The sequence below is a fragment of the Danio rerio genome, chromosome 16 (genome assembly GCF_052040795.2).
Source record: "Danio rerio strain M-AB ecotype USA chromosome 16, GRCz13ab, whole genome shotgun sequence".
In the NCBI taxonomy this organism is placed as follows: Eukaryota; Metazoa; Chordata; class Actinopteri; order Cypriniformes; family Danionidae; genus Danio; species Danio rerio.
Window position 1 is genome coordinate 53532501 of NC_141036.1, and position 13787 is coordinate 53546287.

Consider the following 13787-nt stretch of genomic DNA (forward strand, 5'->3'; position numbering starts at 1 on the left):
AATAATAATAATAATAAATAATAATAATAATAATAATAATAATAATAATAATAATAATAATAATAATAATAATAATAATAATAACATATTATTATATTTAACATCAATATCACAAGAATATCACAAGGCCTTGAGGGAATCAGATTTAAAACATAATATTTGTGAGTGTTTTAAGTTTTAAATCGGTCAGATTTGAGACGAACACAACAGGAAGGTAAAATATTTTTTGTCTTAAACATCAACTCTTGTTTTATTCACATTAATTTAATCACAATTTTTTTTTGTATATATAAAACAAGACATAATAAATTTTTTATCTTCTAAAGTAAATGCATACCTAACCCTAACAATATAAAAATACTGAGAAACAACATCAATGTTTCACATTGTGCAAGCCTGACTAGAAAACCTCCACCTGCGGCTGTTACACAGATAAACTGACCCGCTTTTAAAGGCCTTTGACTGAACTCAAAAAGAACAATTGCGTATATTCCCCATCCTGTTACTGTGTGTGAAGGGCTCCAGTGGTGTGTGTCTGTATGGACAGGGGAAGTAATGGCTGAGGGCAGGTCTAATCCGTCTTACCCTCGTAGGTGATGTGGAAGCCGGGTTTGTTCTGGGAGTAGTCGCTGTGAAAGAAGAAGCTGGTCTCGTGGGTCGTGCTGAAGAAAGATTCGGGAACAACAGGTCCACTGAACCTATCGATCACTGATCCTGAGTCCAGCGTCCCGCTCCGGACCTCAAGGTAATCGTGTACAGCCTCCGTGGAGAAGTTAAGGAACTGCAGGTGAATCCCTGGATCGTATACAGGAATTAGTTGATTAGTTATTAACTGAAGTTATGGTAATGAATAACCTCAACTTTTCTGAATTTGATGGTAATGCAATGATGTGTAAAGCTTTGAAACAATAGTTATTGTAATATAATAATAATAATAATGCACCTTCAAGGGCACCTATGGTTTTACGAGCTATCTTTAATAAGCTGTTTTGACAGCACTGTGTATAGGTATAGTGTGTATACAGTCATATTGGAGTGATTTAAAGACAATAAGTCTCTTTTTTTTAAACTTATGAGATTAAAATAAGATCCAAATCCCTCCACATTTGAGACAGACCGCAACTTGACGTAGGAGTGCAGTTTCCCCACTAACCAAGTTAATTGACAGCCGCGTATTAACATGTCTCAGTAGTAACGTGTCTAATCATAACAGAACAGGACATGCACAAAGCAACTGGGATTCAAAGATCTGTTCAGCTTTCTGTGATCAACATCAAATGTGATTAAGAATAAGTTTTACAAGTGTAACACGTATTTAAAACAGTGCATGTCTGTAATGAATTATAAAGACGCTTCAATCCCAGTTTGTCGACGTTAAATCAGGTTTATTTTGTACTTAAACATAATGGATATCCACACAGCAGTGGATAATAATGTGTATCCTATCACATTTATTAAAAACAGTGCAAAGCTAAACGTGCGAGCCGTCTGTCTGTGTGTCCACTGTGTGTGTGTGTGAACTTTGTAACGACATTGTGTGTGACTCATCATGCCAATTCCACAACAAATACATCAAATAATCATTAGGAAAGTTCTTACTATAGTATTTCTTACAAACGTTACGTGAGATCTGCTTCCTTCATGTCTGTTTGTTGTCTGACGCAGCCGAGGGCGGAGATTAAGGCACACTGACAGGCATGTGGGAACGGTGGGCAGTGAGGACTAGGATTAAAGGCACAGTCCACAAAAAAAAAAAAAAAAAAAAAACGCTACAAGATGCTCAGAGCTAAAAATGACAAACCTCTGAAAGGTCTAATAAATAATCTGATGGGTGTTTTGAGCTGAAACTTTTTAGACACATTCTGGAGACACAAAAGACTTTTATTAAATCTGGAAAAAGGAGTAAACTAGGTGCCCTTTAAGGTCAATGGCTACACTGTTAACCCTTACTGTAGATTATGCAGTAAATAACTGTAAAATAGCCAGTGTTTAGCTGTAATGAAAAGAAACAGTATTTTACTGTAAAAGGAGCAGGATTTGTATGAAATTCTGTAGTGCAAAGAATAAATTACAGTAATTTACTCTATGTACCATTACAGATATTTACTGTGATAATAAATGGTAAATTACTGTTCAACCATTACTGCCCCATCTACTCTGATGCTTCATGTTCCTATTTTATATTTATTTTATCTCTGTGTTTTCTTTGGTTCCTTTTATGTTTTTAACATTGAGTATCAGGAGTCAACTAATGCCACAGAGCTTATTAAAGGGTAAGTGCAAGATATGGACGAAATGCATTTAAAGGCAAAAATATTCACACAGAGCAAAGAAATTGTCACAATAATTTTTATAACTTTGTTTACTTTTTCTATAATTAATCTAATTTAATTGCCTAGTTTGACCTATAGTTAAGATTTTAAATTGCACTTTCAACTGAATATTAGTATTTTGCTAAATAACTAGTAAAAATGTGTTATTTAAAAAAAAATATATATCTTAAACAACACGCATATACATTTTTGCAGAGACTCAATGAATTTGTCTGGAAAACTGGCAAGTAAAAGTGCCATTAACAGTATAAAGGCTTTCCTAAATAAATGTATAAATCATGATATTTGTTGTGTTTTTTATTATTACTACAGATTTGGAACGACATGAGAATCAGATTATTTATTTATTTTTTTCTATGGATGAAGTTTATATTATAGTATATTTTTATTGTTTTTATTAAACGATATGTGCATAACTGTGATAAATGTAGGCAGTTGCTTTGAAAATATGCTATGTACCAGGGGTGTCAAACTCCTGGAAGGCCACAGCCTCGTAGAATTTAGTTCCAGCCCTGCTTCAACACACTACCTTTAGATTTAGTTTGATCAGGTGTGTTTAATTAGTATAACTGCACTGTTACTCTGTAGATTGTGCAGTAAATAACTGTAAAAAACAATGATTTAGGCATCACCACACACTCCCACAGGCTGTCCGTCTTATTCTAAACACAAAGGTGTTAGAGTTTTCAGAAAATGCTGGCCCTTTAAGAGAGCCAGGTGTTTGATTTGTTTACTGCTGAGTGTGCTCTATTCTCTGTCTATCAATTCAGATGTTAAATCTGATATGTTCTAGGCTTTAAATAAGAATCTAAAATGAGTAAGTAAAATGTGTTCAAATGTTTTTGAGGGTTTATAAAATAAGGCTGTGTTTTAAGTTATATTCTTGTTATCTTAAACTGTGTACTTGAAAGCTACATTGTTAGCTAGTTAGCCTCTCCTCATATAACTTCTTACATTACTTTTGTTTAAGTATATGTATTTATTGGATATTGCATACTGCCATAATGTACAGATGCTAACCGTTGTATGTATCTTTCTGGCAACTAAGCCAAAATTAAATTCCTTCATCTCAGTAAGGTAACATATGCACATCATCACAGGCAATAACAAAAACATGATACACATAGCCATTCACACATAAAAGCTCCCCTGTCCGGTCCCAGGTTGTGAGTTTGTTGCTAAGTATTTTTCAGAGCTGTGTTTCCATCTATGAATTTATATTTGAAACAATAAAAAAGTTTGTTGTCATGAGATAATTATAACAATAAAAGATTGGATCCATTGGTTTTTCGTTGTTGCCAACTTTTTGTTTTCTATAATTATTTTTAAACTTTTTGAGATTTGACAGAGTTTTTAATTATTTAAAACTTTAAAATTTAAAATAATTATTTTGTGTTTTTTGCTGTTCAGTTTTTTTTGGTTGTTTTTTTTTTTTGCATGGTCAGCATTAAGGAGAGAGTAACACATTTCACTGCAGCACTTTGTGTGTGTGTTTAATGGATATGTGATTGTGATAAATGTTAGCAGTTGCTTTAAAAGTATGCTATATATCAGGGGTGCTTAATCCTGTTCCAGGAGATCTACCTTCCTGCAGATTTCAGTTGCTATCCATATCAAACACACCTAAACCAATTAATTAGGACCTGAACACCACTTGATAATTACAGGCAGGTGTGTTTGATATGGGTAGCAACTGAAATCTACAGGAAGGCAGATCTCCAGGAACAGGATTGAGCACCCCTGCTTTATAACATGGGGGTCAAACTCCAAGTTACTGGAGAACTGCAGAGCACCAGAGTTTAGTTCCCACCCTGCTTCAACATTACCTGTAGATTTCTAACAAGCCTTAATTAGTTTTATCAGGTGTGTTTAATTAGAGTTACAGCTTAAAGTCCCAGTCACACTGCACTTTTCTCCCTATAGACTTCCATTCATACGCATGTGAATGCTGCAGACCTGGAATGCAAACTCATGCGACAAATTTTACAGTTTGCAGCATTGGAAAGTTCAAACTTGGAGAACTCTGAACTGCGAAATCACATCATATGATTGCTTGAGACTAATAATAGATCAAACCATGACCTCTCTGAACAAAAATTATGGACCAGTTGCTTGCTTTTTCAATCTCTAAATATTTTGTTTAATCCCACTCCTTTTCGCAGAGCCATATGACAGAATTTTGCATGCTTAAACGTTAGTTTTACTGCAGCCTTGCTGTGCAGACCTGTGGCTCTCAGTAATATGCAAGCTGATATTTATATCTGCTGATTTCTTAATTTTGTTATACATTTTCTGTTTTATATTTGTTTGCTGCCAAAACAATAAAATAAATTTGTCAGAATTTACAACTTAATTAATTTAAAGAATTAATAACATGTAAGAATACTAATTAATTTTAGTAACACCTTGACATACTATTGTGTATGCAGTATAATGCTGTGAGTTGTAACACTACAGTACAGTAATTAACTGTACGCAGTTTCCAGTTAGTTACCACTACTGCTCTGTTACAGTAATTAACTGGCAACACTGTTGCCAGCTACTCACTGCAATGGTTCGGTTACAGTAAACAACTGGCAACACTGTTGCCAGCCACTCACTGTAATGGTTCAGTTTCAGTGATTAACTGGCAACACTGTTGCCAGTTACTTACTGTAACCAAACTTTTACAGTGAGTAGCTGGCAACAGTGTTGCCAGTGTTCTACTGTAAAAAAGCCTGGTAAGGTCTAACAGTGTACCTTTAATTCACACCACTCTATTTTAACGATCTAAGAGCAAAGTCTAAGGCTACTTTCCAGCAAACAAATATGTGAACAACAATAACAAAGTATGGTAAAAAGAAAAAAAAAAAAACTGAGTTATATACAAACACATGTCCTTTTCATATGGTGATGCATACGTCTCCAAAACCCAACAGATGGACATATATAAACCTGTTTTTATTAAAAAAACAAATATAACAATTCATATAAGAAATAATACTGCTAATAAAGATACAATTATACAAATAAAATAGTCATGAATGAACAGAAAAGAAGCCCCACTTCCATAAAAAAGACATAGAGGCAGTAGTTTTTGTATGTTTTTAGAAAATAATAATTTTTGTAACATTTTAATGCTTTAAATGATTTATCTGTAAAGATAATTGTGTATTATTCTTTATGTGTGTATTAGGTTATGCGTAAGCATTTAGACCTGCATAGGCGCACGACTAACACGTTCTGTGCTGGACTTTAGTTGCTTTAGCTTTAGTTTGTCAATGTCGCGGTCTATTTCAGTTCCTTAAAAAAGCAACGTGCCAACAATGCACCTTAGCACCCCTCCTTTATAGAAAGACACACCCATGTATTTGCCACTTAAACAACAAAACGCAAAATGTGAAAATTAGAGTTGCGCTGGTCTGAAAATAGCAACAATCTGCACCATACATGTTTGTATGATAGAGCCCAGAGAGATGAGGGAAAAAATTAGGCCTTCTGTGAAATATATATATATATATATATATATATATATATATATATATATATATATATATATATATATATATATATATATATATATATATTTTTTTTTTTTTTTCAAATGTTTTAAAGTGTTATTTAATGGAGCAAGACAATTTTTACATTATTCCTGATCACTTTTGTTTCTTATAAATAATAAGTCTTATTTATCATATTTTAGCAGGAATAAAAGCAATTTTTACATTTTTTAAAATAATGTTATGGTCAATATTATTAGTCCCGTTCAATTAATTTTTTTTTTTCAAATGTCTAAACAAACCAACATTATATAATGACTTGCCTAATTACACTAACTTGCCTAATTAACATAGTTAAGAGGAAAATATCTTTGCTTAAAGGGTTAGTTCACCCAAAAATTTTAATTCTGTTATCATCATTAATATCACTTTTAAACCTAGTTTCTTTATTCTGTTGAAAAGAAGATCATTTGAAAAATGCTGAAAACCTGTAACCATTGAATTTAAAAGATGGAAAAACAAATACCGAGTCACAACGGTTACAATTTTTCTTTGTTTTTAAATTTAGTCTTTATCTAAATCCGGTGTGAACGGAACCAAGAACAATGGTATATATTTTTTGACCAATATGAGTAAAACGTCTAAGTTCCTAAAAAAGCTCTCTGTGTTCTCAGACTGCTGAAAACTCCAAAAGAGACACATGAGGCGAGATTAGCAGGGTCTTTTTCTTCAGGAGAAACATCTAAGCAGGAGATTTGGCATTTAATCTCATTCTGTCTAATGATCTAAACAACTGAGATATAAATATCTTACTTAAAGAGGGAAAAAAAATCACTCAAAACTCAAAAGCTACAACAGCATACACACCAAAACCAATAGGGAGTTTGACAGTCCAGTTGCAGTCGAGTCCACTAGGATAATTTCCAGGAAAACCGGGACTCAGGATGACTCCATTGAGGTCGGTCAGGAAACCTCCACACTGAGCTTTAAAGACAAGAACATACAGTCAGAGAAGATACAGAGCCAAATGCAACCCTCAAAATAGAGACTCAACGGAAGTGATATTCTACAAACAAAGTGAATGTTTGTCCTCTGTTTGAGGGCAAAAAGAAGTTCAAAGGATGGTAAAAGTATAAATGAAATGAAAAACTAACCATATTAATATTATAACTATTTTGTTAGCTCACATTGTTATTTTTGTGGTGAAAATTTCATCATGTTTTATTTTAAAAAATAAAAGTTTGCTGTTGTAGTCTAAAACTAAAATCTGAAAATGCACTTCCTGTTTGTTTTTAAGTTAAATTCTTAGATGACATCTGTCTGAGGTCACATATTTACCCACTCCCCTCCAGCTGTCAGTTTTGTCAACAAATAGAAATGGGGAGGATGAGGTGTCTGTTAGGTTGTAATACCTCTGAATTGCCCACTTTACTACATCCAATCAGCTTGCAGTAGAAAAAACAAGCCACGCCCACTGTTTTCTCATTTAATTTTCTGTTTTTGTCGGAACTGCATCACAATATGGACAAAAATATGGTCACAGCCTTCGGTTCATGTATACTTTAAGTGATGGTACAACATAGGAGGTTTCATAAATATCTGACAGACTTCACCACAGTGCCTCATTTCTATCTATTTGACGTGGACAGACAGACAGAATTTAACAATGTTTAGAACTTAATCAGACATGGCACAATGCTTCTTGTCTGGGGTGTAAAACTCTTAAGATACTTACCACGAGTAGCCGTATAGGTGCGGATACATCTGTATCAGCTCTGCTACTCGACTCGACTCGTATGCTAACTTGGTGGGGTTGGAAGATTTTCTCCTGTCTAAAGCCATGTCCACACATAAACATGTTTTCCACTCCTTAATTAACACAACTAAAAACATTGTTCAGATGTTTTTGTTCTGTTTTAAACTTTAAAAACTTTCTAAATCTGCGTGTAGAACTAGTTATTTAATCATCAAACATCAAAGTTTTTCTTGTCTCTTTTAATTACATTTTTGACAGTTTGACAGCAGTATAAGAAATCAGCAAACAAATATTCATCAACTCCAAACTCCATTTAGGAATCTTGTCACATGCAAAACTAATTTATTTCTATGTACACCAAGAAAGTGTCAAGTTCCATTTATATATCCACTAACCGGCCACTTTATTAGGTACACGTTTCACATGGCAGCAACTCAATGCATTTAGGCATGTACACATGTTCAAGATGACCTGCTGCAGTTCAAACCGAGCACCAGAAAGGACAGGAAAGGTGATTTAAGTGACTCTGAATGTGGCATGGTTGTTGGTGACAAAAAATGTTATTGATACCAGAGGTCAAAGGAGAATGGCCAGACTGATTTGAGCTGATAAAAAGGTAACAGTAACTTAAAAAAACACTCGTTACAACCGACGTATGCAGAAGAGAATCTCTGAATACACAATACGTCAAACCTTGAGCAGCAAAAGACTACACCGGGTGGCACTCCTGTCAGCTAAAAAAAGGAAACTGAGGTTACAATTAGCACAGACTCACCAAAGGTTTTTGTGGCACACTTTGGGCCCTTTAGTATCAATTGAGCATCATGTCAACGCCACAGTCCACCTGATTATTGTTGCTGACCATGTCCATCCCTTTATGACCCCAGCATACCTACCTTTTGTCTTCTGATGGGTACTTACAGCATGATAACCCGTCATGTCATAAACGTGAACCATTTCAGACTGGTTTCACGAACATGACAATAAGTTCACTCTACTTAAATGGCCTCCACAGTCATCAGATGTCAATCCAATAGAGCACCTTTGGGATGTGGTGGAAGGGGAGATTGGCATCATGGATGTGCAGCTGACAAATCTGCAGCAACTGCGTGATGCTATCATGTCAATATGGAGCCAAATCTCTGAGAAATATTTCCAGTACCTTGTTGAATCTATGCAATGAAAGATTAAGGCAATGGGGAGGTCCATCCCAGTACTAGTCAGGTGTACCTAATAAAGTGGCCGTTGAGTTTGCATATACTGTATATAAACAACCAATGCAATTGTAAAATGCTTTCAGATGCTAATGAAATAAATGTGCTACTTTCATTTTGAGGTTTGCAGAAAATGATGCATGTGTTGTTTTCTTATGACGACTTTTAAATGAACAGCAAAAGTCTTCGCTGGGATCGAAAGGGCAATATTGATGCGCATTTATATATTCCTTTGATTGTGTGGGGATCTGTCTGTGCACTCGGCTTTGTTTGCATTTGTCTTATTGGCAAATGTGTAATGAACGGCCTCTTGGACTCGCTGTGTCCATTTACAGTGCTTTAGAACAGCAATTGAAATGTCAATAGAGAACAGTGAATCTTCTGTTTACACCGAAGGAGTTTGGATCAATTAAGCTTCAAGTGTCACTCTTCAGCCACAGCCGAGTCCAGCGCCACCAGCCAGAGTCATGTCACATTCCAAATTCAATTAAGCTTCACTTTCAAACAAAATTCTCTTTTTGTTAGGGTAGCTGATTTAAAATTGACTTATTTTGAAGCAAAAAGTGACTATATTTAATAGTTTATTATTATTATTATTATTATATGCACTGCAGGTTGCAAAGAAACACATACTATATAAAAATCAAATAAGATTCAAGGTATAATAGCCATTAGAAAATAATGGAATTTGGGGAAAAATGCTTTAATTTTATTGTTCAGATCAGGATGAAGACATGTAATACTACACACAATGATTATAGAGGGATGGATGGATGGATGGATGGATGGATAGAATGATTAAATGGTGGATAGAAGGGATGGATGAATAGATGGATGGGTGGGTGGAATAATGGATGGATAGATAGATGATAGATAGATGATAGATAGATAGATAGATAGATAGATAGATAGATAGATAGATAGATAGATAGATAGATAGATAGATAGATAGATAGATAGATAGATAGATAGATAGATAGATAGATAGAACGATGGATGGATGGACGGACAGATGGACAGATAGATAAAATGGTGAACGGATGAATAGATGGATGGATGAATTTATGGATAGAATAATAGAATGGTGGATGGATGGATGGGTGGTGACAGACAGACAGACAGACAGACAGCTAGATAAATAGCTAGCTAGCTAGACAGACAGACAGACAGACAGACAGACAGACAGACAGACAGACAGACAGACAGACAGACAGACAGACAGACAGACAGACAGACAGACAGACAGACAGACAGACAGACAGACAGACAGACAGACAGACAGACAGACAGACAGACAGACAGACAGACAGATAGATAGATAGATAGATAGATAGATAGATAGATAGATAGATAGATAGATAGATAGATAGATAGATAGATAGATAGATAGATAGATAGATAGATCGATGGATGGATGGACGGACAGATGGACAGATAGATAAAATGGTGAACGGATGAATAGATGGATGGATGAATTTATGGATAGAATAATAGAATGGTGGATGGATGGATGGGTGGTGACAGACAGACAGACAGACAGACAGCTAGATAAATAGCTAGCTAGACAGACAGACAGACAGACAGACAGACAGACAGACAGACAGACAGACAGACAGACAGACAGACAGACAGACAGACAGACAGACAGACAGACAGACAGACAGACAGACAGACAGACAGACAGACAGATAGATAGATAGATAGATAGATAGATAGATAGATAGATAGATAGATAGATAGATAGATAGATAGATAGATAGATAGATAGATAGAAGGATGGATGGATGGATTAATGGATGGATAGACAGATAGATGAATAGATGGATGAATAGATGGATGGATGAATTTATGGATAGAATAATAGAATGGTGGATGGATGGATGGGTGGTGACAGACAGCTGGATGGATGGATGGATGGATAGACAGATAGACGGATAGATGGATAGATAGAAAAATGACTGGAGGGATAGATGGATGGATGGAATGATAGAATGATGGATGGATGGATGGATGGATTGATAGATAGAACAATAGAGGGATGGATGAATGAATGAATGAATGCATGGATGGACTGATGGATGGATAATGACAGAAAGATGGATGGATGAAAGGATGTATGGATTGATGGATTGATAGAACAATAGAATGGTGGATGGATGGATGGATGGATGGATGAATGGATGGATGGATGGAATGATAAAATGATGGATGGATGGATGGATGGATGGATGGATAAATAGATAGAATGATAAAATGGTGAATAGATGGTTGGATGGATGGATGGGTGGGTGGAATAATAGATAAATGATAAAATGTATGAATATATTTATATTTATATATTATTTGTAATACAATTTTGTCATTTAATACAAACAGTCAGTTATATAAACAGTAACTTTGAACAAAACGAGCATTTAGCAATTAATATAAACAAATATAAATATCCAGCTCAATTTCTGATCCTTGTCTAGTTCTCTTACACCTCTTTGATTGGTCACACCCTCAACAAAAACGGTTGCGATTGGCTCTTGCGCACTGCGCTCTTCACAGATGAGTGACACTGAGCGGCAGGTGGCAGCGGCGATCTCACAGCTGATGTATGATAGACACGGTGGAGAAAACTCTGCAGACACGCGCTGGTTTCTTTATCCGGAAGTAACGCTGTAAAATAGCCGAGAGGAGAAGAAAAGCCACGCCAGCAGGTCAAATGGGTGTGTGTGTGTGTGTGTGTGTGAGAGCGAGAGCGAGAGAGAGAAATTGAGTACTTTCATTCTCTCGATCTCAGTGAAATAGGGGCTTGTGTTGTATATGTCAGTGTATATGTCAGTGAAAGACTGATCCAGCAAACACACACAGTGAAATTGTGGACAGTTTATGAGTTTTATGTAGTTAGAGCGTTGTAAGTACTCGCGATCGCCTTCCTCGCGACAGAGCGCATATGAGGTAAATGACGTCAGTAATAACCGGTTATGGTTATTACTGAACTGATACCGAATTGTCCGTGCTGCATTGCGGTGCACCGAAGAAACGTTTAATTTTGACACCCCTAATGGATGAATGCATGGATGGACTGATGGATGGATAATGATAGAAAGATGGATGGATGGATGGATGGATGGATAATGATAGAAAGATGGATGGATGGATGGATGGATAATGATAGAAAGATGGATGGATGGATGCATAGATGGATTGATGGATAGATAATGACAGAAAGATAGATGGATGGATGGATGTATGGATTGATGGATAGATAGAACAATAGAATTGTGGATGGATGGATGGATGGTGACAGACAGACAGACAGACGGATAGATAGACTCCTAAACTAAAGGAGTTTTCTTAGATATTTAGTAAACATGCACCTTAGTGTTCATGAAATAAGCATTATATAAAAACTATATATTTCTAAATGACATCTATTTTGTAGCATTGTCGGGTGAGCCATTTAACCCAAGATTACAGCAGCGTCTGTCTCTGCTATTAACAGACTGTACGTCACCCTGCATGAAAAGCATTAGGTAACTGGTAAGCGATGGTGTCATAGCCCCCAGAAATCATGAGACACGGAAGGAGGGTTTAAAGCTAATAGATTTCAACAAAAGAGAAAATGAAAGGGGAAGAATAGACTGAATAGGAGCTCAAAGATCTAGCCCGAAGAAAGCTTTTTCATAGTCCATTTGATTAAATGGAGCTCTAACAGACCACGCTGATCTCTCGCCGGTCACTACACTGTGATGAAACAGCTGCTACATCTAAATCAAATAAGATAAATAAATAAATGCACAAACTCCTCATATAACAGCGACACAAAGACGCTGCGACACTAGTTTGAAGAGGAGATTACGGAGAGGACTGGACTATTGTAATGCTCCATTAGCTGGTTGTTTGGCATCTTTAATAAACAAGCTACACATGGTACTAAAATGCAGCTGATGGAGTTCTTAAAGGGACAGTTCACTCAAAAAATAAACGTATAATTTTCACTTCACCTGGTCCAAAATGTAGATATCTTTCTTGCGTTGAACACAAAAGAAGATATTTTGAACAATGTTGGAAACCGGAAAGCGTTGACTTCCATAGTATGCTTTAACTCTTATGAATGTTAGTGGTTACCAGTTTCCAACATTTTTCAGGGCATCGTCTTTAGCGTTAAAAAAGAAAATAATCTTACAATTGTTTGGAACCACTTTTGTGTGAGCAAATGGTTATTTAATTTACTAATTGTTTGATTGATTGATTGATTGATTGATTGATTGATTGATTGATTGATTGAGCCATCATATTTTAAAATGCCTTCTTTTTTGTTCAACAGATTAAAGAAACTCATACAGGTTAATGATTTTCTTTATTCTGTTGAAAACAAAAGAAGATGTTTAGAAGAATGCTGGAAACCGGTAACACTGACTTCCATAGAAAATACAAATACAATGGTAGTCAATGATTACACATTTCCAACATTTTTCAAAATAATTTCCTCTGTGTTCAACAGAAAAAAAAGAGACGCAGGCTGAATAAATGATGACAGAATTTTCAATTTTGCGTGAACTATCCCTTTAATCCCACACAGAAATTGATTTAATGTATTACGTAGGCCACTGTTTTTGACCTTCAATTCACATCAAATCAATGTCATGTTTTAGAGGTCTAACAGATGTTGAGATCAATGATTATATTGTAAGCTTGATCAGTTCTAAATGGCATTTTTTCCTGAACTGTGTCATTTGAACTGTGTGTAGGTGTCGGGGTTTGTGTATGTGCTCTGGAACTGGGACTGGATTTGCTGGAACTTCTGTTTGTGTATTTTTTTAGAGTGTCAGACTTGCAACCCACAGGCTGAGAGTTCAATTCCCAGAGCCCACAGTAGATGAAGGTGTGTGGGGAAAGTGAATGAACAGTGCTCTCTTCCCCTCTCAACAGCCGCCACTGAGGTTCACTTACAAGACACTATAGATATACTTCAAAACAGGGTGTGAATGATACATTAAGGATCAAGGAGGTAAAC

At 35.7% G+C, this 13787-nt stretch overlaps 1 protein-coding gene across 3 annotated transcripts in view; it reads right to left on the reverse strand.

Annotated features, from left to right (window-relative positions):
• Positions 1-13787, reverse strand: part of csmd3a (CUB and Sushi multiple domains 3a) — a 647261-nt gene that overhangs the window by 211461 nt on the left and 422013 nt on the right. For all 3 annotated transcript variants that reach the window (XM_087287879.1, XM_087287878.1, XM_087287880.1), the window contains 2 exons: positions 6680-6796; positions 586-795 (listed from right to left, as the gene is read on the reverse strand). In XM_087287879.1, coding sequence (XP_087144005.1) covers positions 586-795; positions 6680-6796 — 327 coding nt within the window. The remainder of the gene's footprint in view (positions 1-585; positions 796-6679; positions 6797-13787) is intronic.